Here is a 27,085-nt window from a genome sequence, read left to right on the forward strand (position 1 = left end):
GCAAACCCAGCTTCCCCAATCGACTTTGCTTATGGGAAGCCAGCTGGAAAGGTCGCAAATAGCTATCACAAACCCAGGATGCTGCCATCATCATCAATAAATGCTGATGGCCAGACCCCCAAAAATTTTGATCGTGGGGATGCTGCAATGGTCATTAAATGTGAAGACAAGATACAATTCGCTTTTTTCAGTATATTCTAACTTTTAGATAATAAATGGTTGTAGATGGAGGCTACCCCATAAATCCTGATTGATTGCATTCTCTTTTTGTCTGTTATATTGATATTCTATTTAATTTGTTGTTCTTATTATAAACTATATATATATATATTCTGAGGTTTTCGCGGGTGTTTGCATGTAGGTCTTTGGTTATTCGGGTTTTCTCCCGCGTAAAATTGGAGGTGTCTTGGCAACGTTTCAACGAAGTCTCATTCGTCATCTTCAGGCTTCAGCTTCATGCTTCTGGGAGCAATGTTCTGGAATGTGCTTCTGGAAACAGCTGCAATCACACATTGCTCCCAGAAGCACGAAGCTGAAGCCTGAAGATGACGAATGAGACTTTGTTGAAACGTCGCCAAGACACTTCCAATTTTACGTGGGAGAAAACCCGAATAACCAAAGACCTACACACACACATACACACACACGCGCACACACACACACACACACACACACATATATGTAAGTCTTTGGTTATTTGGGTTTTCTCCCATGTTTTTTGTCCATTATAGATGAAGTATGTGTTGGATAGGCAGTGGTTGGTCAGATCTAGGATGTGCTTGGGGGGGTTATATTTGTTTTGGATAGCTGTCAAGGCTTCTTTGATTAACACTTGGGTGAAGAGGGATACGACATCAAAACTCACGAGTAGGTCGCTGGGCTGTAAGTTTTGTTTCTTTATGATCTCTATGAACTGGAATGAGTTTTTTACGTGTGAGGTGATGGATTCTGCATAGGGCTGTAGTTGTTTGGTGAGAAATTTGGCTAGGTTTTGTAGAGGTTAGCCTATGGAGTTGACTATGGGTCTAAGTGGGGTTCCTTCTTTGTGTATCTTGGGGAGACCATAGAGCTTAGGGCATCTGGATGATTTCTCTCTGGGAATGATTCTTTGTTGGATTTCTTCGCTGATGGGGGAGTTACCTCTTACCTCTTTGGGTAAGTTGTTTTTGGGTGGCTTGCTGGTGCAGAGGATGTTGGTGGTTTCGAGTCTGATTTTGTTAGCATCGTCAGGGTTGATTTTGGTCAGGGTGGTTTCAACTCTGCATATAATGGTTTCAGTGGGGATATATTTGGGAGTGACTGCAAAGTTGAATCCTTTAGAAAGGACATCAGCTTTGCTGAGGATCCTATCTGAGATGTTATGCACTGTTTGTTTCATGTGTAGCTGTGACAGGGGAGGGGTTTGTTTCTGGCGTTCTTGTAGTCTTCAGAGTTTGTTGGTGTGTGTGTCTGTCTTGAGGGTGGTCTGTGTTTCGGCTCTCCAGACGGTGAGTTGTTTGGATTTATCCCAAAGTGCAGGGTAGATCTTGTTGCTGAGTTTGAAGTAAAGTGTGAGAAGATCTTTGTTGATTTGATTTAGGAGGAATCTTTTTGTGTGACGTTCATTTCTGATTAGGGCCAATTCTGTTCTTTTTAGGATGTGTTTGGTGGCTGCAGAGTTGGAGTGGAATTTCAATTGGAAGCATGTGGAGATTAAATTTTGATCTCGGCAGTTTTGTACGAATGCAAGGTCACATAAAATGGAAGCTCTTTGGACTTCTAGTTTTTCATAGGTCCTGGTCAGATGGTGGATTTCCTCCCCGTAGAGGTGCAATATTTGTTTTCTGAGGTTTTCGCGGGTGTTTGTATGTAGGTCTTTGGTTATTCGGGTTTTCTCCCACGTAAAATTGGAAGTGTCTTGGTGACGTTTCAACGAAGTCTCATTCGTCATCTTCAGGCTTCAGCTTCGTGCTTCTGGGAGCAATGTGTGATCACAGCTGTTTCTTCCTTTTAACTGTTGGGGGGGGTTGAACTGATTGGGTGGGAGCTTGACTGTGCTCTGATTGGGTGGGGGTTTTCTTGTGCTCTGATTGGCTGGGGGTGTGTCCTGTTTGGGTGGGGGCTTGGTTGTGCTCAGATTAGTTTGAATTGCAGGGGGATTTGAGCTGGTGAGCTGCATTGCTGTTGTTTGGCTTCGTGTTCGTGTTCGTGCTACATCTTCATAGTGGGTTTCAGTCTGCTGCATGTATGGATTGGAGGGGTTTGAAATGGCTAATGATGCAGCTGCAGTCTGGCATCTGGTCCTTGGTCGTGCTTCATCATTAGTGTGGGTTTGGGTCTGCTCTCTGGGTGGAAGTGTGGTGGTGACATCCTGTGTGGACCTTGTGAGTGTGGGTCTGGTGTCATTCCTCGTGTTAGGGACACATTTGTCAATAAGAGCGGGCTTCCAAATGGCTGGTAGGCGGGAGGTATCATCTCGTTTATTCATGCTGTGTGGGCGTTTTTCTATCTCGATGGCTTCTTTGATTATTCTGTGTTATTGAAGTGTTCAGTTTTGGCGATAGTTCTGGTCTTTTTAAAGTCAATATCATGTCCTATGGCTTTAAGGTGTTGGACCAGGGAAGAAGTTGGTTCCTCTTTTTTGACTGAGTTCTTGTGTTCTTCAATGCGTGCACTTATTCTTCTGTTGGTTTGTCCAATATATGTGGTGGGGCAGGCAGTGCATGGGATTTCATATACTCCTTGATTTTCTAACTCAATTTTGTGTTTGGGGCTTCTTAGGATGGTGGAACACACCCCCAGCCAATCAGAGCACAACCAAGCTCCCAACCAATCAACCAATCAACCAATCAGTTCAAACCCCCACTAGCAGTTAAAAGGAAGAAACAGCTGCAATCACACATTTCTCCTAGAAGCACGAAGCTGTAAACATCTAGCCTGAATGTGACGAATGGGATTTCGTCGAAACGTATAAATTCTTGTTATAAAGAAATTGCATAGAAGAGGAAAAGTCCAGGGCTGAATGTAGAAGGTGAGGACAGTAGCACTAGCTAAAATGGCTTCTTATGTTCCGTGATCTATTACAAATGGAACTCGGTATGCCTAATTTAATGAAAAGAAGGACTAGGGGAGACATGATAGCAGTCTTCCAATATCTCAGGGGTTGCCACAAAGAAGAGGGAGTCAAACTAGTCTCCAAAGCACCTGAGGGTAGAACAAGAAGCAATGGGTGGAAACTAATCAAGGAGAGAAACAACTTAGAACTAAGGAGAAATTTACTGACAGTTAGAACAATTAATCCGTGAAACAACTTGCCTGCAGAAGTTGTAATTGCTCCAACACTGGAAATTTTTAAGAAAATGTTGGATAGCCATTTGTCTGAAATGGTGTAGGTTTTCCTGCCTGGGCAGGGGGTTGGACTAGAAGACCTCCAAGGTCCCTTCCAACTCTGATATTATTATTATTAAATATTATAATGATGCACATGTTTTTAAACAGAGCACATTCTTCTGAGCTTTTATGAGAATTCTCCACATCTGTTACAATCCTTTGCTTCTAAATAAGGCTTAAAGATTGAGGAACATCACAATAGCTTCTTGTAAAACATCAGGGCTCCTGTGCTTTTAAGATTTGGGGAAGGGGAAATTTCAGTAAAGGTTGCTTTTCTATTGGAAGTCACCATTTTTTTCCTGCTTCTGTACTGGTTTTAAGTCCTAAACTAGTGGTGGGATTCTGCCGGTTCTCGGCGGTTCGGCTGAACCGTTTGTTAAATTGCCGGTTTGCCCCGTCCTTTGCCCCTCTCCTCCCCACCATTACTTACCAGCGTCGCAGCACCATTTCTTAAATTGCTGGCTCGCACTCTCCTTCCCCTGGGAGCACACTAAACCGTTTGTTTAATGTCTGGCTCAGCTGCCCCTCGCCTGCCCCCACCCCACCACTATTTATTGGCCTCGGAGCACACCGAAATATTTTTTAAATTGCTACCTCGCCCGCCCATCATGCCGCCCCACCACTATTTATTGGCCTTGCTCGCAGAGTTGCAGTTTGCCTTAATGACACACTGAGGCATTGCTGTAGCTATCGCTATCCTTTCGCTCGTGGCCCAGCCTTTCCTATTTTTGCTGCGGCCTACCACTCTGTTCCCCATCTCAGACTGCCCCCCTCGGACTGCCCCGACCACTCCAGCAGCAGAAGGCAAGTACAGCCGAGTGCTGCCCCTGGGGAAGCGGGACTGGGAAAGGTGGTTGACCTGCGCCCGCACAGCTGCCAGCTCTGACCTACTTCCATCCAAACACTTCGCTGGCCATGCGGTCACCGACCAAAGCCTGGCTCCATCCAAGTGTCTCGCTACCCACCCGATCCATGCACCTCGCTGCCCACCCGATCCAAATGCCACGCGCCCGCCGACCAAAGCCTACCTGCATTCAACCTCTTGCTAGTCAGCTGATTCAAGCTCCTCACTGGTCATGTGGCTAGCGAGGTGCTTTAATTATTGGCTAGAGAGACGCTTGGATGCAGGCAGGCTTCGATCGGCAGCCAGGTGGTGCTTGGATCGGGTGGGCAGCGAGGTGCATGGATTGGGTGGGCAGCAGCTTGCGGCCGCTGCCCACCCGATCCATGCACTTTACTGCCTACCCAATCCATGCACCTCACTGCCCAACCGATCCAAGTGCCACGCAGCCACCAACCGAAGCCTGCCTGCATCCAAGCGTCTCTCTAGCCAGCGATTAAAGTGCTTGAATTGGCTGACTAGCAAGAGGCTTGGATGCAGATAGGCCTCGGTCGGCGGCCGCATGGCGCTTGGATCAGGTGGGCAGCGAGGTGCATGGATCGGGTGGGCAGCAGCTTGTGGCCGCTGTCCACCCGATCCATGTACCTCGCTGCCTACCTGATCCATGCACCTCGCTACCCACCCAATCCAAGCACCACGCGGCCGCCGACCGAAGCCTGCCTCCGTCCAAGTGTCTCGCTAGCCAGCCGATTCAAGCGCGGCCAGCGAGGAGCTTGGATCGGGTGGGCAGCGAAGCATGTGTCCATTGCCTCGACCTGCTGCCCACCCAATCCAAGCACCACGCGGCCGCCGACCGAAGCCTGCCTCCGTCCAAGTGTCTCGCTAGCCAGCCGATTCAAGCGCGGCCAGCGAGGAGCTTGGATCGGGTGGGCAGCGAAGCATGTGTCCATTGCCTCGACCTGCTGCCCACCCAGCAGAACTGTCCTGCGGCCCTCTCCCACCCACGCAGCACCAGCCTATCCTATCTCATCTGGAGAAAGATTGATGGAGAGAAAGAGGGGGGCAGAAAATGATGAAGGAGAGAAAGAGAGATGAAGGATAGAAGGGGGAGAAAGATGAAGAAGAGAAAGAGGGAGAAAGAGAAGGAGGGAGAAAGAGAGATTAAGGAAAGAAAGATTGAGAGAAAGGGGGGAGAAAGATGAAAGAGAGAAAGAGAGGGAGGGAGAAAGAGATTAAGGAGAGAAAGAAAGGGGGAGAAAGAGGTGGAGAGAAGGAGGGAGAGAGAATGGATTTGTTTTGGTAATTGGTTTAACAAGCATGGCACTGAAAAAGTGACTTATGACCGTTTTTCACACTTAAGAACATTGCAGCAAACAGTCATTAAGGCAAAGAAGCTATGTCACATGACCACCTGGACATGACCACCCGGTCACATGAAGCACCGCAGTTGTGACATGAGTAACATGATTATTAAAAATGCTGCAACAGGCATAAATGATGACCGGTCATAAGTATGAGGACTGATCAAAAGTGCGAGAACCTGTCAGAAATCATTTTATTCAGTCCTCTGGGTAGTCCCTATGTGCATAGGTACTACTCAGAGGGCTGAAAAAGTTATTTTTGACCTGTCCTCACACTTTTGACCGGTCCTCACACCTACAACTGTCCTCACATTTTACATTTTGTGCCCTATCTTGTAACCGTGGTGAGACAAGCAGTTGTGAAATGAGTGACATGGTTGTTAAAAATGCTGCAATGGGCATAAATGTGAGGATGATCATAAGTGTGAGGACTGGTCAGAAATGACTTTTTTTAGCCCTCTGAGTAGTTTCTATGCCCATAGCCATGGCCACCTGGTCACATGAGCAGTTAGGCTCCCCACCCAGTCACATGAGCAGCTAGCCACGCCTACCCAGTCACATGACCACCAAGCCACACCCAAAAATAAGCCACGCCCACAGAACCAGTTGTTAAAAAATTTGAATTCCACCACTGTCCTGAACCCCCCCAAAATAGAATCTTCTTCAAGACAGGCTTGATTTCTGGTGTCTTCTTCACAACAACATGAAGATTAGTTACCACTGTTTCTGCAAGATGGTTTCCAGCTTCTCAGACTAGTGTACAGTCCTGTAATTCCATGTCTCCATAGGAATTAACTACCATTAAGCATTAACTACCATATTAGGTCCAAGCCTGAATGATTTCAAGTCCAGACAAGTTCAACCAGGTACTACCACTTGTTGTGACCCATTTTTAATAATTCTATGCAAAGCATTTAAGACAATCCTTCTGAGCATGGTCAGAAGATTGGGACCCAAATTAGTCATACCAAGAGGCACATGGCTGCTTTGAGATCAATAACTGGCTTGAAGGTGAACTTTATATCTTTGATAAGCATGCTCCAGAACAGGGGTCTCCAACCTTGATCCCTTTAAGACTTGTGGACTTCATCTCTCTCTCTCTCTCTCTCTCTCTCTCTCTCTCTCTCTCTCTCTCTCTCTCTCTCTCTCCCCCTCCGCCCCCCCCCCTCTTATCCTGGGAAATGAGCAAGGGCAATTTCCTAAAAATCTTACCAGGAAAACTGCAGGGCTTATCCAGGTAGTCACCAGAAATCAAAATTCACTGAAAGGTATTAATAATAGTAATAAGCACATTGGGTGCAATTCCAAAGTTCCAGGATACTACCTGAACTCCATTGGCATTGACAAAAATCACCATCAGTCAATTGCAAAAGACAACTTTACTTCAAACAGCTTACATCCTGCAACTATACATTTAACATTTAACACCATCAAACAACATCTCCTATCCCATATCCTTGGGAAGAATTCAATAGGCAGATAAAAATGCCAGATCCAATCTAAATATTTGGCTGTCTCTGATGAACCAATAACAAATAACAGGTCTGTTACGAGAAAGAATTTGGCAATTCCAATAAGAATTCTTGAATAAATGGGCATTCAAACCAGGTCTTCTTTTTTTTTTCCTGAATCAGCAAATCTCTTGATTTCTCTGATTTTCAATGTTTTCTAATGAAGAAATATGCAAAGGATGATCAGGTTTTATCCTAGAGAAAGAACAAAATAAGTAAGATCCTCATCTGTTTCTGAACAAGGCTGACATTATCACTGCCCAAATGAAGAAACTGTTTCAGATGGTAAATCCTAGAGTGGAAGTATTGTGATCCGCAGGCGGCCTGTGGAGCTGGGAGCAGAGTCAGACAGTGAGGAAGCTGGGGAGGAACATGGGCAGTCCTGGAGTCTGGAGAAGGCTTGGATGAGGGCTCTACATCGGAGGCAGAGAAAGGGCCATCTGGGAGGTACGTGCTGCTTCCAGAGCCTCCAGAGTCAGACCTCAGTGAGGCAGAGGAATAGGGGAAGCCTGTTCCCAGTGCGCGCATGGGTCCTTGTGTTGCTCAGACTGCTAAGACAGTCTATTATTAACAGCAGCTGCTTGCAATTACTGCAGGTTCAAGCCCCACCAGGCCCAAGGTTGACTCAGCCTTCCATCCTTTATAAGGTAGGTAAAATGAGGACCCAGATTGTTGTGGGGGGCAATACAAGTTGACTTTGTATATAATATACAAATGGATGAAGACTATTGCTTGACATAGTGTAAGCCACCCTGAGTCTTTGGAGAAAGGCGGGATATAAATGCAAATTAAAAAAAAAAAAAGGCAAGAACTGTTAAAACAAAAGGGACTACTCAGGAGTAAGGCTTGGAGATGATTGGAGATGATTGGCCCCTCCCATAAGATTTAAAAGAGGAGCAAAGGCAGTTTGCAGGAAGCAACTGTTGTTAATTCTGTTCAGTTTACAGTCTGAAGCTCTGTTTGATTCTGAACTCTGCGTGGCTTTGCCAATTAGGTCTTTGGCAGCATGTCAAGGGAGATAAAGGTGGGTGATTACCAGCCTTATCCCAAAGGACTCTTTACAACTATTTGGGACTCATCTGTGAATGAACAGAATTCACAGCTGTTGCAATAAAAGAGGTTTTTGGGACTACTCATGTGTTTTACTGATTCAGGACGCCTAGGTCAGAACAGGAAGGGATTCTTCAGTTGTTTCCTTTCTTTCAAGAATAAATTGAATCCTCTGAAAATGGATTTTGGTCCTGGTTATGATGGAGACAAATAACTGTTGGTGTTGCTGACGTGACATTCAATATCAAATCCAGTCCGGTTTGCTTAGTTGCGGTGACCCTCATACCTTTCACACCAAGCAAAAAAGTTCCTAGTTGGGTCCTGCTCTCAAGTAAATATTATTAGAAGTTTAAGGGAGGAAGAAAAATGGTAATTGCAGTATATATATGTGGGAGGTGGAGTAGATGGCTGGATTGCTTAGCTCAACTACATACTCCAGTCTAGAAATAAATCCCATTAGATGTGGTAGAACCCACTAAGTCATTATGTTTGAAATCATGATCCAGTAAGCATTTGGGTTGAGTCTTGGAGATTGAAATATTACTCTTTTGGGTTCCAAAAATTATTTCTTCAACATTTGGTTTGTTTTTAAGGAAAAAAGAAGGGAAAAGAGAGTAACATAGTCACAAGCAGAGCTGTCCATGGAGGTGTTTATAGGAAGGTCAAAAATGTAAATGTGGCTTCTCTCAGTAGAAACCCTGCTTCTTTTTCAATTTACGACAATTCGTTTAGCAACTTGTTTAGCAACGATTCAAAGTTACAATGCTATTGAATAAAATGACTTACAACCTCCTCACACTTACAATTATCACAGCATCCCTATCAGTCAAATGATGAAAGTTCAGGCACAGCAATTGGCATGCTTTCCACTGCAACACCTTGAGATCATGTGATTGCTATTTGCGACTTTTACAATCAGTTTCCTACAAACAATGTCAATGAAGGAAGCAGGATTTGCTTAATGAGTGTGTGATTCATTTAACAATAGGATGTTATTATTTATTTTATTTATTTAGTTGTATGGCATCTGCAGAGCTCATGCAATCACTGAAATACGAATCTAGTCTAAATAAATTGTCAGAATACACACACACACACACACACACACGTTTGTGTGTATATACACATGTATATATGTGTGTGTATAAATGTATATATACACACATATACAAACACACATATACACATAAAAACACACACACATAAATGTATATATGTATATGTATAGGATGTGAAATAGGATGAGAAAGCGTGGGTGGATAGATAGATGATAGAGAGACAGATAGTGATAGATAGATAGATAGATAGATAGATAGATAGATAGATAGATAGATAGATAGATAGATTGTACAATACTGCACAGTCCTCAAATTATGACCACAACTGACCTGACAATTTATGTTGCTAAAGGAGTGTTTGAATTTTGATAATGTGACCGTGGAGATGCAGCAATGTTCATAAATGTGAAAATCAGCCATAAGTCACTTTCTCAGTGCTGTTGTAACTTTGAATGGTCATTAAACAAACTGTTGCAAGTTGAGGACTATCTATATATGGAGAAATTCTAAGAGTTGAAGTCCACACATCTTAAAGTTATCAAGGTTGAGAAACAAAGATATGGAGACATAACTTTTGTTTTATTCCAACTTCTTCCATCCCTTTGAACTAATCCTTGTTTTAAATATGGGGGTGGGTGGGGAATGGAGTCTTATACACCAAGAACGGGACAGATTAGATAAGACTTCAATAAGCAAGCATTTCTGGAAGGAGAGAGAGAGATGGAGTTATCCTACAACATTTCACTTTTCTGCATTCTCTCTCCTTTCCTCCTTTTAGGTAGCTCTGATAGAGTTCTACAGAACCGGAAAGATTGCACACTTTTTTTTTCTTTCGATAGGGAAGGGAGCCCTCGGAAAGGATCACCGGACCCAACATTAAATGTTGGATGGGTCCTGCACCTTTTCTAAAGCTACAATTCGAAGCGCGGGAAGATGAATCGCGGCGCTTGGCACAGAAAGAACGTCCGCAATCGCGCTTGTTCTCTGAGTAAATTTTCCGAGCTTACCCGATCTCTCTTCTCCCCCACACCCGAAAAAATGCATCGTATCGGGCTGGGATAACAATTAACCTGCTCCGCTATATCCGCGGAGAGCGAGATTCCTTTCGATTTCCTTTTCCCGCCGCCGGCGCGGCGCTGCCTCCCTCTGCCTCCTTTCGCTCTCAGGTGCTGGGTAGAGCTGTCAGCCCAAATGGGAGCTGAGTTTGCAAGCTGACAAGGGAGGGATGGAGGGCGGCAGGAGGAAAGGGGGTCTCGGCGGGGGAGGGGGGAGGTCTCCGCTGCTGATGTCACGGGCAGCTTAGAGCTGTGATTGGACCTCATTAGACTTCGGGGTAGCAAATAGGGGTGCTGGTTGCATGATTGGCTTCAAAGTGGCTGCTGGGGCCAAACAACTATCAAAGGTGCAAAAAGAAGGAAGGAAGGAAGGAAGGAAGGAGAGAGAGAGAGAGAGAGAGAGAGGAAGGGAGAGACAGAGAAAGAAAGAAAGAAAGAAAGAAAGAAAGAAAGAAAGAAAGAAAGAAAGAAAGAAAGAAAGAAAGAAAGAAAGAAACGCGCCGGGCATTGCCAGTCCCGAAGAAAGCAAGTTGCCTGGCGCGCGAGGGCAAGAGCTCTCGGACCGAAGAGAAAGCAGCGTGGAGGAACCCCAGCGGGCATCCTCGGGTGTCCTAATATTCCCTCCCCTACCGCCACCGCTCTCACTTTTCTCTCGGGGATCTGCAGCGGCGGCAGCGTCGCTCGGCCGGAGCATCCGCGTACCAGCAACGCGCGCCTGGCACTGCTGTCGGAAGCAGCCTGGCTCTTCGTGGCTGGAAAGCAGCCGGAGCGGCGAGGCAAGAGAAGGAGGGGGCGCTTCGCCCGTCCAGCCGGCTCAGTCCGTGTCGGTGCCCCTCACGCTGCTCTTGTTTACCGGGCGGGAACCATGACCTCGGTGCTGGAGAGCAGCCGAACCTCTGGAGGAGCCGGCGGTCAGCTGAAAGGCAAGTCTAAGCGGCGGCGAAGGCGGCGTTCCAAGAGGAAAGGTAAGCGCGGGGTCTTTCTTTGCTTTTCTCGCCCACCCCGGCTCTTTCCCGCCCCCTTTTCTCCCCAGCGCCCCTCTTGTGACTTCTTTGGCAAGGAGGGTTGCGCTTACTAAGGTCGTCGACATCTTGGAGACAAGGACGAGGCTTTAGGGCGCCCATCCGATCCCCCCAAGACGCGGCCTCGACTGAGCGAGGAAGAGAGGGAGAAGCGGGCTTCGGAATGCGCTTTTCCCCTTGCAGGGATAGTTAGACAGGCAACATCTGGAACCGGAGCCTCCAGAATTCCATTGATTGGAAAGATTTATCATGAAAGTCTAAATGTGTATCAGTAAAGTCTAAAGAAGAATCAACTCCACTTCCTCTTCCTTTTCCTTTTCCTTTTCTTTTTCCTCCTCCTCCTCCTCCTCCTCCTCCTCCTCCTCCTCTTCTTCTTCTTCTTCTTCTTCTTCTTCTTCTTCTTCTTCTTCTTCTTCTTCTTCTTCTTCTTCTTCTTCTTCTTCTTCTTCTTCTTTTCCCTTCTTGTCCTCCTTCACCTCCTCTGACCCTAGCAGAGGTGAAAGGGAAGAAGTGAAGCATTGGTAGGGGAAGACATTTCTCAGATCTCATCTCCCCTTTGATAATCAAATAAATCACATAGGTGGGAGAGGAAAGCCCCTAGTTTTGCTGCAGCTGCAGCTCCACATGAGCATTTTTATTCTAAGGAGAAAGATGTAAAATCAAAAGCAAGGTGGTGCAGAAGGTGGCCCCATCCCATCCTTCAGGTGCACCTTTTAAAGCAGAAAAACATTGCAATTCTAGAAAAGAGGAGGCTGGAGTGGGGTGGGAAGGAGAGGAATAATATGTTTCTGCTAGCGGGGATAGTAATGGTGCTTTTGTTTGTGGCATTCAAAGTTAAGCAGCCGTAAAGATTCTTCCTGTTCTTTTAAGGAGACCAAGATTCTTTAAATGAATGGGGAGTAAATTTTCCTAATCCAGAATTTAGAAAATAAAAAAAAAGAGAGGCTCAGAATAGTGAAAGACAGGTTTCCAAGATTTAACACTTCACCCAAGCTGACCTTTTTTCTCTTAAAGACGTGAGACTGTGCCAGTGGGTTGATAATGCTGTGTGTCTCCGCAGTTATCCTTTTTTTTTTTTTAAGAAAGTGATGAAATAGTTTTAATTCAAATAAGGATCACAAGTACAAAATAAGGCAGGACCTCATTTGGTGACACCGAGTTGTGTTGCAAGAGTGCTTAGCTCAAACTCTCTTAATCAGAGCAACACAGGCCACCTGGTCTGTAGTTGTCATCACTACAGAAGCCTTTGATAAGCTTCTGTCACATCAGTCACTTTGGGGTTGATTTATCTATTAGGATGGGTTTTTATTTTTTATTTTTGCAGAAAAGAAGATGGAAATGTTTCTTCCATCTTTGGGGAAATAAGTAGTTGGAGGCCTAAAAAATTGTCTGCACAAGTTAATGTTTGATTTTTACTTGTGTCACAATCCACGATATGTATGCCTGGATATCTCTGGTGGAGCTTTAGAAAACAGCTAATCTGCTTTAACCTGGTTGCATCTACATTGAATATAATATCTTCATTGATTATAAACTTTCCTCCTGCAAGTTTTCCAAGAAAAAATAAAGAAAAGGGATAAATAAGACAATATTGTGTATGCCTTTCTCTCTTTTTTTTGCTCCATTTATTAAATGTGCCAAAAATATTTTTAAAAAGGACTTCTTGAAGGATCACAAATACTAGCAACTGTTTTTATAATATAGGAGGAAAATTGGTGTGAGTTCTAATAATTGGCTTGTGACAGTCTTCTCTCTTCCTAAATCTGTCAAAATTACACACAAATAATTGAGCCCTTCATGTTCTCCCAGCATTTTAGACTGTACCTGTAATTTTGTCCTGCAGAGTTTGTATAAATAATACCAGCTTTCTATGAATTAATGGTTATTCCACGTTTTATCTTTTGAAATTGTGTATAGAAAATAAATTTATCTTTTGAAATATATTGATTTCAACCAGGATCCTAATGATGAGAGTGCTTTGTGTGAGCATTCCACCAGTTGCTGTTTTTAAGCTGATAAGTTTGGGGGAACAAAAGCCGTGAAGAAAATTAATCAACTTCCTATGGTCTGTTCTGCATTTTTCTAAGTATTACCTGAAGGCAAATAAATAAATGAAAGAAAAAATTCTGAAAAGAAGGGGGATTTGACAAGTCCTGCTTCAAGAATAGTGACATCAACAGCTATAGTAGAGAATACCACTTTGTTACAAATTTTAAAAGGATGGTATAAACATGCTGATACTTAAAGGAGTCATGTATGTGTGTGTGTAATTTCCCCTTCTTCACAGCCTATCAGGTGTATGCTTGCAATAACTATTTAGAAAATTAGTTCCATTCCTGAAAAGCCATAATAAGTATCCATGTATTCCACCCCTCAAAAAATCCACCTAATATATTCTCACAGCAAACATATAATCTATACCTGATCTTTAAACTTGTTGATAAAGTAAATCTCAGTTTTCAAAAATGCCCTGTTCCCAGTTAGAAGGGTGAAACAGAACTGAGATTTTACAAAATGATGTATTTAGCAATAGTTTTGTAAATGACAGTTAAAAGCAAAGAACTATTGGCTGCAAAAGTGAATTCATTTTTAGCGTGCTAAAATGAGATCCCCCAAGTTAAATATTATTGTATGTTACATAGTGTTTCATATGTTCATAGTGTTTTGGAAATCTAACTAAAATATTTTTAATGTTCCCTTAAAATATATTTCATTGCTTTAGCATATCCGCTCTGCTCTTAAACTCTTTGTTTATGTTTATGGAGGTATTTCTCAATCATCTTAATCCATTAAATAGTTGGTAGTTTCTTTGATCAGTTTAGGTCTGGTTTTGAATAAGATAGAACAAAAAAAAAATGCACAGATAATCCCATTGTTCAGTTAAAAATCATGCTTAGTATTTATCTGTAGAGAAAACAATATTCTTCCTAAAATGCTTAAATGACGCTCTGGTTTACCTTGTCATAAAAGGTAAAAAAAATATTTTTTTTCCTAAATCCCTAATCTGGAGTTGAAATTGTTGACATCCGTTTATCAAAATTATCAAATGAACCTTGGTGTTGGCATTACTTTGGACATGAAAGATAAAAGTCAAGCTCTATGTGAGATGATAATAGTCTCTTAATTCTGTGGTAAATTTAATGCAAGATTTGAATAGTCCAAATTAATATTCTGTTGCATTTCTCTTGAGAGCCTGATCCAGTCAGGATTTAAAAGTTAAACTCCCCTCATTTCAGTGAGATATAGAAACATACTGATAACTTTGGCTGTATCCTTCTTTCTATGTTCAATGCATTCCACATTTGAAATGTTGCTTAATGTCTTTTGCACTTTTAACTGAATTCTAAGATTTAAAAGCAATATCTTTTGAAAAAGCTTTTCTGTGAGGGAATTATATTTTTTTGAATAGCTATTTTTTAAAAATAGCTATTGCAACTACATGGTCAATTTACTGTCATTTCCAGAAAAGAAAATGAATGGAACATTTTCCAGTAATAAATAAAAAAAACAGTTTCTCAAAAATAATTTACAGGAAATTAATGCCAAAATGATATCATCTATTTGATTATAATTTTTTCCTGTAGCATTTATTTTAATGTCCATCTGTACTATGACGTAGGAAAATAGATTTGATGAAGAATTTTGCATTTTAGTATGTAATTCAGTTTGATTGTTTTTTAAGCTTATGCTTTTAGTCTTATATTGCTAGATGAAAATTTGCAAAACCCAAACAAAGGAAAGCTTTTAAAATGCACTTCTCTATTATTATTATTATTATTATTATTATTATTATTATTATTATTATTATTATTATTATTATTATTATTATTATTATTATTATTAGCTAGTTCAGCAGTTAAGCTAATTCATTATTTGCATGTGTATTTTGTGAAGTAACACTATGCAATAAGACAAGTAAACATATGAACTGTTACTATACGGAAGATAATGGGAGGTTATTATTCATGCAATAAAAAGACAAAACAAATACAGTAATCCAGCCCAGTGTGTGTGTCTGTGTGATGAACAAGATTACAGAATAGGGAAATTTGGTGAAAATTAATGAAATTTGAGAGGTTAAGGACGAGATTTTTGAATCCTTATGGATTACCACTCCATGTCCTTCCCATAATATCAAAGTAATAAGTGAGCATGTTCCAGCTTGATCAGGATTCAAGGATAAATGTATTTTCCTTCAACAGATTGGTGTCATGCTTCAGGATGTTCGTGGCTTATCTTACCCTTTGCCAGCATGAGAGCAAGGATGGGATTTGGAGATAAAATTAAAATGGTTAAAACTTAATCTCCCATCTTATTTTGAGCTTTTCTTCTCTTCTTCCTCCCTCTGCTCCCTCTTACTTCCTTTCAACCATTACGTCTGATTTCTTGCGATCCGTGGTAATAACTGCAATTTCAGGAGGCATCAAAGGTGTTCGCTGTGATAGCCAAACTTAAATTTAGAATGAGAGGAAAATTACAGAATTCACAAGTCTGTATCTGCTTGATACAGTAAATCTGTGTCTTTCTGGTAAAAAGTTCCAAATAGACAAAAGCAAAGGTGTGCTGGAGAGGTGTGAACTGAAATCACAACAACTGAAAGATGTCCTGGTTTCATGTTAAAATAAAGAATGAAAGAAATTACATTATATAATTGATTTTTTTTCCCATTGTTGCATTCGTTGGCTTGAAGTTAAAAAACAAAGAGAGAATTTTATTATGGGTTTTTTTTTTGTTTCTTTGTTTATGATGACTGTAAACTTTTGGTATTCTAAGTATTCATATGCAGAAAATGATAATATACCACTTCAGATTCATCATTTTACCTGGATCAGCTGAAGCCTCCCCCTCAAAAAGGGTTCAGTTTGCAGGTTGATAGAGATGAACATAGTATTTAAACATTTGGCAGTTGGGCTGTCTGAGCTCATTCTGACACGTGTGAAATGCCGCACTTTAAAAATGAATGTTGGTGTGTTAATGTTTAATAAAAGATCAAAAAACGCTTCCAAACCCCCTCCTCTATTTGTTTTATACCAGCATGCTTTAAGAGAAAGAGTGAGTTTCAGTATTTTAACCTAAGAAATAACACCCTGCTCCCTTTTTTTCCCTGTAAGTTGTTTATTTGGATTTATGTTCTGCACAAAAATGGGTCTGTGTGCCATTGGATCTAAAAAGACATTATTCTTATTTATCACATTCAACCTTATAACACAAATACCCTCTACTTCCAACTGAGCATTCGTGCTCCGTAATACCTTTACTTCTACTCTGCACACTGAAATCAGTATTGTTATATCGGTACAAAGGAGAGATCCTGTATATTTGCAAAATTGCTACAGATGACCTAATTCAAAAAAAAAACAAAACCACAGGAAAATAATTCAGTCAGATCAAAATATCCTCCCTACAATTATTCAATTATTTATGATACATGAGGAAGTAGAATTTCCTTCCAGCTTGATAACCAATTATTTCTGTAACCTTCCAGATTGTTTACAAGTTTGGCATGCAAGTGAATGATTAGTAATCTAATTTAATCTAAATCCATCATTTTGTAAGGTCTGGAATCCTGCGTTGGTATATTTAAGCCTTACGCATCTTATGAAAGTTGCATGATTCTATGCAAAATCAGTTGCGTTCCCTCTTTTTTTCTGATCGCTTCCAGTCTGTTTGCTTTGTTTACAAGATCTTGTGAGAAGCAAATTGCAGTGATGGATGAAATATGCCACTCAGCTAATTTTTCACAGTGGCTCACTAGCATCTTGGTTATTAAGCTGCCAAATAATATGCCTTTAGTATGAATATGTGAAAGTGAAATAATTGGGCTGTTTAATGTTGTTTGGCCTTTTTAATGCCTGTGATTCAAAGATAAGTTATTGGACGATTGGGGTGTGTGTGTGTGTGCGCGCGTCTGTGTGTGTGTGTAAAATTAATGATGATTAGGCTTCAAAATGTAATCGTTTGGTGTGGAGAGCAAAAATTCATCACCCATTTCCAGTTGATAGCTTAAACACGCTGGCTGCCTCAAGCAGAAATGCAGCTGAAGTGTTTAGAAGTAGGAACACTTGAATGAAGCCCATGGTAGAAATTTAAGGAAATTTGATAATAGGGAAGGAGAGAGGCATGCTTCTTCTTCTTCTTCTTTTTTTTTTTTTTAAAAACTATTGATAGAAATGTCTATAAATTGCAGTTTGCATTTTGGAATTGTAACCCAGAAACTGTGTTGTTGACAAAATGATGAAAAGTTGTAAAGCAGGTGAACTGGTGGTAGGCTAGGAGACTCACCTTTCTAAGAAAGGGAGAACAAAGGAATGGTCATTGATATTGAAATACTGTGATTACATTCTAAAGCTACCCATTTTCAGCATATATAGAAGAACTGCCCCGTTCAATATTAATCAGTGTTAAACAGTGTTGAAAAGTATAGAATGCCAACGTACAGAATGCTGTTAGAAATTTTGCATTGGACTGAAAGAATATGAAAATTGTATGTGACATATTTTGTACCTTTTTAACATCAGTTTATGAGCTCTGGTTTGCAATAGAAAGTACTAAATGAGAGCTTTGTCGATCAACAAACTGATACCTTTTGCACCCAAGCCAATACATAACATCACAACATAGAAATTAGTTACAATGTGATGCTTCAACCAACAAGCATGACAAAGTTACCATCCAATGGTTTTCAGGCTAATGAGCCATTGTTCCATGAAGTATTAAGGGTGTTGCATCGAGGTAATGTGTAAGAGTTGATTTAGCAAGAAAAGTATGGATCTTGATTATTGCACAAACAACATCATTCACTGTTCTCTAGTAAAATTATTAGCAGGGAAGGGTAGAAAAGACAAATATGCAATCCTGGTTGGATTACGTGTACTGAGGTTGTAATTCTGGTGTCCTGTTTCAGCGTTGTGGAAGACTTGGAGTATCGTATGCATTGAAAAAAACTTTCCACCCTGTTAGCTGAGCATCTGCGCTTGCCAAAAGCTTCCTGTGTATAAACAGATTATTGTCATTGCTCTCTCCTTTTTGCTTTGTACTTTACTGCCAGATACGGCTGAGTAACCAGGCATAATCAGTATTTCTGATTCAAATCAGTATTCCTGAAACGGAGGGAGATGGTGAGTATTCTTGGAATCAAATCAAATCCGTATTCTGAAGCGAAGGAAGATATGACATTTGAAATTTCTAAGTATGCCACCATCAACAGGAAAATTCTAAATGTCTTAGTTTTAGATCTAAGTTGTTGTTGTTTTTTAAAGAAAAAAACTCCTGCTTTCCTGGAAAAATTACTTCTAATTTCAGGAACTTTCATCCAAAGGAAAAAAAAGTTGAAAGCTTGTTGGGTTTATTTATTTATTATTAAACTTGCATGCTACACAGGTCCCAGCAGCTCTGTCGGTGGCTAAATACATATAAGCTGAATGGCATCTGTAAAGCTACTGTGCATTTATCTGGTTAGACCTCTACCTGATATTTAATATTAAATCAGCTCCAAAATGATTTCTGTTTAACCAGTGACTTTTTACTCTCACCTTGTTTCATTTTCCACAGTAATTGGTCAAGTGATGGTGTTGGAAGAAAACAGGTGGCACAATATAATCTCTGCCTCTCATGTTAGAGCAGCTATTCCTTCTGATCTTTTCCCAGGGACTTCAATTCCCAAAATTCTCAATCCGCAGAGCAGTTGAGTCAAGGACTGTAGTCCCATAAGATGTAGAAACCCCAGCACCAAACATGCCAGATATCTATGAAGTTTTGGTAGCATTTTGTCCTCTTTTCGTTCAAGCGAACATCAGTATCATAACCTATCCTTTAAATTTATTTGCTCGATGAAGGTGGCAAATTCTAAGAAACTAACTCTGAAAAAAAATGTTTGGAGATCTCTAAAGGAGTAGAGCCAATTTGTTGGTTGAACAAAGGTAGATTTCTAACTCTGGAATCTGTTTCAGCATCTTCCAGAAGATAAAGTTTTATTAGTTAAGTAACTCTATATATTTATGATGATATTTACATACCATCCTCCTTCAAAGAATTATGAGCAAATTACATTTCAAGAAAATAATATATTAAAAAGAGTGTAAATCATCACCACAAAAGATCCTAAAATCAAAGCTGCCTAGGTCCTCCAGCTATGCCAAAAAATCATTTAATTAAATGGTTTTAATTGCCATTATTTATTTGTTTATGTGTATCTTTGTATCCTGCAGTTATTATTTTTACAAATAACTCAAGGTGGTGAATATATCCAACAGACCTTCCTAACTGGTAATAACATTCTTGTATTTCTAAATCTCCAATAAAATACTAAGTTTGAATAATCAAAGAATTTGAAACTGAGAAGTGATGGGGGGGAAAAAGTCAGATGTGGTAAAGACAGTATCTCTGCCAGACAAAATGCTGGCTTGGTGTTTAGATTCACTTCACTTACTTGCTCCTTGTATGGCAAGATAAGCTACACATAAAAATGATACCATGAGATTAAAAGTTGAATTATTGAATAATAGCTTCCCAGAGAGACAGAGAAAAATGCCTATAATTCCCCCCCATCCCCCCAAGCAACACACTCCTTGTTACAAAATGCAGCAACTTGAGTGGTGTGCAATGCAGTTTTGCAAGGCTAATTCCTGGCCATCTATACTTTTGAAGATGTAGTATCCTGAGTTCCTAAAACAAATTAAACAATGGTTTTTGAGCAGAATCTAGAATACAATTTTTAAAAAAGAACATGGTTTCTTGATTGTTTAAAAATGTATATACACATTGTAGAGCATCTAATTTTGAAATGCAGTTACCCAGGTGGGCTCTTTATACCCTTCACGTGTCCCATAGAAACATTTTTCCATCCCAATTAAAATTAATCTCTTTCATTTTTCAGCATAAACCTGCACTGTTGGGCATGCATAACACAGTTAAGGACAATGTTTATCAAAATCTGAAATTGCATTAAGGCAAATAGCTCACTGAAGAAATGAAGACAGGAGAAGGATCAAAATAATTCAGTTCATGACCTTCAACAGTTTAAATGCTTTTGGAAGACCCGAGGTGTTCTCTTTTCTTCTTCTTCCGCTGCTAGTCATCCCCACTTTAAATACTTGGATGAATGGAAACCTGAAGACAGAAGAGGGAGTGAAAACATTAAGAGCCTGTATCGTTAAACAATGCAGACAGTAATTAGATGGCACCTTAACACTTGCTGTTTACATCTTCAAGTTGAAAGGGTAAAGCGGGAATAGATTTCCCTAATGTCATTGACAGAAGATCTTCCTTCGCTACAAAGCAGACATATTGATTAATCCGTGCCATACCATTTATTTATGCTAAGCATCTGATGTTTGTTTCTGCAATCTGGCCTTTCAAAATCATGATAATATTTGAAAAATTGGCATCAGCCGCATGGGTTTTGTTTTTTTTTGAAGCCATACACCAGCCAGGCGACTTAATTTGCTTTGCTGTCTACAATTTGTGGGGCAAACATTGCATATTCAGGGAAGAAGAGATAATAATCTTTAAAAAGAATATGATAATAACGATTTGTTCCAAAGGGTCAGTTGTAATTTATGGCCAAAGATGATCGATCTCTTTGCATTTTTATTTGTGTAGATTCTGTATTTAAATTCTTATAGGAAAATAAAGAAAGTGCAATTTGGGATTTTACATGAATGTACTTATATTCTTTGTTTTAAAGAGTATATTCTTCTGTTCTTCTGTTCTGTTCATTCCACAGCTACAGGTAATGCTTGATTTGCAAACATTCATTTAGTAACGGTTCAAAATTACAATAACTTTATGATTGGTCCTCACAATTACAACCAATCACAGCATTCCCCACAGTCATGTGATCAAAATTCGGGTGCTTGACAATTAAGGTGTATTTACAAATGGCTGCAACATCTTGGGGTCACGTGATTTCCATTTGCGACTCTTCCAGACGGCTTCCAACAAGCACAGTCAATGAGGGCAGGTGGGTTGGTTTTAATGATTCACTTAACAACTACAGTGATTCATTTAACAACATGGTAAAAAAAAAGATTGTAAAATTGTAAAAACCGCCCTGAGTCCTTCGGGAGATAGGGCGGTATATAAATATGATTAATAAATAAATAAATAAATTGTAAAACTCATTTAACAATTATCTTGTTTAGCAATGCAAATTCTGATCTCAATTGTGATCATGAGTCAAGGACTTTCTATAAATCTTGGAGTTGTAGAGTGTGTTGCAAGTAGAAAATATGTATGAAGTAGAGAAAAACTTAGGCATGTCCTTAAAAGGATAATTAACACATTATAATTGGGTCTTAGGGTACCTGTCCTTCATCCACACTTTCTACTTCATGTAATTTATCTTTTCCTCTTAAAGTAACAAGTGCAAAGGTGTGAATGACAGCTATAAAGTCATAGTTCCTTTAAAATATTTTGGGGTACTATTTACATTCTCTGTATGTTCTCTGGCTGAGTTACAAAAGAATGCTTTGAGTTTGAGGGACATTGATTGAAATCACAAATTCGGCCTGCATAGGTAATATGAACAGGGTTTCAATGAGAGGTAATGAGCAGGTAACCTTTCAGATATGTTAGATTTCAGCTAATATCAGTCCCATCTGACTTGGCCAGGAATCAAGCATCAAGAGAACTCTTAAGTGAACAACAAGCTATATTATCTTCTTAGTTGTAATAAGGAAGTTAATGTAACATAAGTCTCATATGGAGCATAAATTCACTAGGTGGCCATAGTAAGCCGCTATTTGGCTGGTCTACTGCCCCATAGCCTTCCTATATAGTAGGATGATATTAAATTATTGGAGCTGTATTAGGCCTATCCATCTAATAATCAATGCTTATAAAATATGTTAAGATTCAGATAGATCCAATCTGCCCATTCTGCTTATCCTGAATAAGAATTTGAAGGGTTTCCCCTATGTGAGAGATTCAGAGGAGGCAGAAATAATAGTTTCCCGTCATTACTTATCTTCTAGAACAGTCTTTCCTTAGAGATATGGGTGCTACTTTCTCTGATGGATTTTAGGAAGGCAGTAAAGATGGAACCTTTAAAGTTAAATTGTAAGAATTCCAGTCTGAGTTATTGAGACTGGGATTTTTCATTGATCATAATCAAAATCTGTAGTATTGTACGCCATCAGAAGTCTTTTTGGACTTCTGATGGTGTACAATATTAAAAATGTAAATAAATAGCTGTGGGGAATATACAGTACTTTAAATATATTTGAACTTTCAATCCTTGCTCAATAAATATTTAGGTAATATTATTTGGTTATATTTATCACAAGGAGGTATTTTTCCGGGTATAGTTACCTAATGTTTTTTTGTGTATTATGAACACTCTGTGTGTGGAAGAGAGTGGGGGGAGGAAGGGAGGGAGAGGGAGGGGAGAGAGAAAAAATATAATGGATTATTTTGGAGGCTTGATTAGATGCAAGGCTTGTAGTTTCTTCAGCAGATAAAGTGGACAAACAGAGCATTTATCGTGGAAAGAGAACAACACAGTTTGCAGTCCATATGTTTTAGACATTTATAATGAATTTTGTTTTCTGCATATCCCTTCAGTTTTCCTCGGTGAAATGTTCTGTGAAACTTGAAAGACAGATGGATATCATTTTGCCTGCTGTGTAAAATAAATGAAAACACACAGAGGTCTAGACCTTTACTTAGGATAAATTTGGCTTAGATAAATAGAACAATGAAACCATACCTGTAGGGGAGCCTGGTTTAATAATGCTCACTTCAGCCGAAATAAACTGAATATTTCCATGTGCAAAAGCTGGTCTATCACAGAGGAAACATAACACCTGAAGATCTTTATGTTCTGTCTTTCACATATCAATCATGTACCGCAGAGATTTTACCTACCATAATCAGAAGATGTACAAATTGTTTCCACACTGTTCAGTTTGAAGAAAGTTAAGAGTTCAGGATCGGTCAAAATGGTGATGTGGAGGATGGGGGCTGTTGAATTTCATGGTAAACTAAGTGAAGAATGCAGGGATTCCGTTATTGTTGAGTGACATACGGACAGTCCTTGACTTATGATAATAATTGGGATCAGGAATTGCTTAGAACTACCGTTGCTAAGCAAGATGATTGTTAAGTGAGCCATGCCATTTTTTAAAAAAAAAATTTGAACAGCTGTTAAGCGCATCAGTGAAATTCTTAAGTCAATCACATGGTCATTAAGCAATTCTGGCTTCCCCCATTGACATTGCTTGTCAGAAACCAGCTGGAAAGGTAATCACATGACCCTGGGACATTGCAAGTGTCATAAATACATGCCAGTCGCCAAATTTTGATCACGTGACGATGGCGATGCTGCAACAGTTATAAATGTGAGGACTAGTTGTAAGTAACTTTTTTCAATGCTGTTATAACTTTGAAAAATTGCTAAATGAATGGTTTTAAATTGTGGACTGCCTACAATAATAGAATCTTTAAAGTCTCTTGATTCGCATCAGAAAGACATTGAAAGCTCCTGATTCTCAAACCCTCCACAAGGCCCTCTCTATATCCTTGTATAGGTATGTCAGTGTGATCAAAAACCTTAAAGGAGGATTTCCCAGTCTTTTAAAGAAGGGGTTCCCAATCTTGGCAACCTTAAGACCTGTGAACTTCAACTCCCAGAATTCCCCAGCCAGTTGGCTGGTGAATTCTGGGAATTGAAGTCCACTCTTCTTAAGGTTGTCAAGATGGGGGACCCCTATTCTAAAATAAAGGAAGAGCTGCAACCCATTTGAATCGGTGTCTGCACTTTCCAAATTTTACAGACGTGTTCTGAAAATATTTTGTTGACTGTGTCAAAACAAACATGTCTGCCAAGCCTGTCTTTGTTTTAGCTTTGAGGAAGCTTTTGTTCATGCGATGGCATTCTCTGGGGCGTGTCTGTGTGTCAAAATCTCTCAAGGGCGAGGCAGCCCATTCAAAAAAAAATGTGAATAATAAATAAACAAATCTGCAGTATAATCTCACTCCATTTGCACATGCAAGGGTGGCTAAGTGACTGAATCATGCAGGTTTTAACACATACATCACTGTGCCCCATGGGGGCTGCTGCCTCTGCATTGGATTTCAACTTCAATTTTCTGGAATCAGCTTCTATTTAGACAATAGGAGGTTTGCCTAATTATTTTCTCCATTTGTTCCTTTTTCTTTAAAGGCCACTTTGGATTGCATTAGTCGTCTAGATCAATGCCCTCTTGCAAATGTTTTAAATTGCAGCTTGAATCCGGCTCGCTTTGCTGACCTTTCAAGTCAGAGGCACTGGACCAGGAGTAAGTTTCCTACAGTAATCCCTAAAGTTGCCATTCTGAAAGTGGAATAAGATGGAGAGGAGCTGCACTAACTTAGCAAGCCTTGTGTGCAAGCTGATTTGTTTAATAATGAGAAATAAGGACGTTGCAGGAGAGAAATTATTTTGCCTCATTTGTTTAGACCCGCCATCTCCCAAGGCTTTATAGAATGCTGACTGAAGGGCATGTAGAAACGGCTCAGCAGAAACTGCCTGGATCTATTGTAGTTCTGTCTTTACAAAATATATGCTGAAAATATAAAAGGACTAGAGAAACTACTATCTTCCCAGTAGGTAGTCTATTAAAACAAAGTCCTACAAACTTCTTACGACTACCACCATGAGACAAAAAAAATATCCCTCTAGATGCATAATTCATATTCTATAATTTTCTCTGCCTCAAAATTATACTTCTGTGACTGGCCTGATCTTTGCTTCTCTTAAATGCAGCCTTCTCTGCTCACAAATATTGCATGTATTTGGGTTTGGGCAAATGGCCACTTTGTTGTTGTTGTTAATTGCGAAGTTGTGTCCGACCCATCGCGACCCCATGGACAACGTTCCTCCAGGCCTTCCTGTCCTCTACCATCCTCTGGAGTCCATTTAAACTCATGCCTACTGCTTCAGTGACTCCATCCAGCCACCTCATTCTCTGTCATCCCTTTCTTCTTTTGCCCTCAGTCTTTCCCAGCATTAGGCTCTTCTCCAGTGAGTCCTTCTTTCTCATAAGGTGGTCAAAGTATTTCAGTTTCATCTTCAGGATCTGGCCTTCTAAAGAGCAGTCAGGGTTGATCTCTTCTAGGACTGATTTGTTTGTTCGCCTTGCAGTCCAAGGGACTCGCAGATGGCCACTATAGTTTGCTAAATCTGTGGGGAGATGAAATGCAATTAGTATTTCATGTTTTGGTTCTAAAGTCTTCTGTATTGCATAAAAAAGTACCTGGAAGTTGGTTAAGGACAACGGTGTGCTAAAATTAGCTTGTATCAGCTGAAAAGAATGGATTGCTAAATTTTTGTGGAATTTTGGGAGCTAGTTGAGAGCAGAGCTGAGACATGTGTTTAGTGCACTGATCAGCTGTTTTTAACAGCACAGTGATGGTAATGGAGTCCATGCAGTCTGTGGCATAACATTTACTAGTACATCACTGCCAAAGGCAAACATTTAGTAGTCTACAAGCAACTGTAGCATCTAGAACATGTCAAGATATGTTGAATATTAGTTGCACTAGGAATGGGCTTCCTATACTCTTTATCTGTAGTTATTTCATTCACATCTAAAGTTTAGATTCAAAGATGTATATGAAGGCCATGTCAAACTTTTCCAAGGCAGTGTGTCTTTCCAGCAATGATGATATTAAAACCAGAATATTTTTATTGTTTCGTATCACATATTCAATTTCTATGTTGAACAGCGTGTTTTCCAGGTGTCCAGAGTGTTAACATATAAACATCATTATTGTAATTATATATAGACATATATGCAATAATATTAATCATTATTAAAAAGTATACTACCTTCTATTATGGCTATAACAATTACCGTATATACTCGAATATAAGCCGATCCGAGTATAAGCCGAGGTCCCCAATTTTACCCCAAAAAACTGGGGTAAACTGGGGACTCGAGTATAAGCCGAGGGAGGGAAATGAGGCAGCTACCGGTCAGGGAAAGCCTCCCTCCCTCAGCTGAGAAGGCTGGCGGCTCCCCTGCCCCGCCCTCTCACTGCACCGGCAGGGCTTCCCCGCGCTAATGCAAAAGCCCGACAAGTTTGCACCATCCGGTATAATGTGAAAAAAAGAAGAAGAAAAAAAACTCGAGTATAAGCCGTATATACTCGAGTATAAGCCGAGGGGATGTTTTTCAGCACAAAAAACGTGCTGAAAAACTCGGCTTATACTCGAGTATATACGGTATATAACCATCAAAATATTTACTGGTCACTTTTTCTTTCTCATGTAGTCATATTTCACACATATCCACTTCTCTAACCTCAATATCTGTCAATTAACCGTTTGCAGAATAGTTCCCATATTATAAAATATTTCGAGTCTTCTTTTCCTTTGATTTTTAGAGTTAAGAATAGAATAGAATAGAATAGAATAGAATAGAATAGAATAGAATAGAATAGAATAGAATTTTTTTTATTGGCCAAGTGTGATTGGACACACAAGGAATTTGTCTTGGTGCATATGCTCTCAGTGTACATAAAAGAAAAGATACGTTCATCAAGGTACAACATTTACAACACAATTGATGGTCAATATATCAATATAAATCATAAGGATTGCCAGCAACAAGTTATAGTCATACAGTCATAAATGGAAAGAGATTGGTGATGGGAACTATGAGAAGATTAATAGTAGTGCAGATTCAGTAAATAGTTTGACAGTCTTGATGGAATTATTTGTTTAGCAGAGTGATGGCCCTCGGGAAAAAACTGTTCTTGTGTCTAGTTGTTCTGGTGTGCAATGCTCTATAGTGTTGTTTTGAGGGTAGTAGTTGAAACAGTTTATGTCCAGGACG

At 40.1% G+C, this 27,085-nt stretch overlaps 1 protein-coding gene across 1 annotated transcript in view; it reads left to right on the forward strand.

Annotated features, from left to right (window-relative positions):
* The first annotated feature begins 10,750 nt into the window (after positions 1 to 10,750).
* Positions 10,751 to 27,085, forward strand: part of ADARB2 (adenosine deaminase RNA specific B2 (inactive)) — a 547,855-nt gene continuing 531,520 nt past the window's right edge. Inside the window, exon 1 of the mRNA XM_058183187.1 lies at positions 10,751 to 11,210. Coding sequence (XP_058039170.1) covers positions 11,111 to 11,210 — 100 coding nt within the window. The 5' untranslated portion in view covers positions 10,751 to 11,110. The remainder of the gene's footprint in view (positions 11,211 to 27,085) is intronic.

Source organism: Ahaetulla prasina, chromosome 4 (genome assembly GCF_028640845.1).
Source record: "Ahaetulla prasina isolate Xishuangbanna chromosome 4, ASM2864084v1, whole genome shotgun sequence".
NCBI classification, from domain to species: Eukaryota; Metazoa; Chordata; class Lepidosauria; order Squamata; family Colubridae; genus Ahaetulla; species Ahaetulla prasina.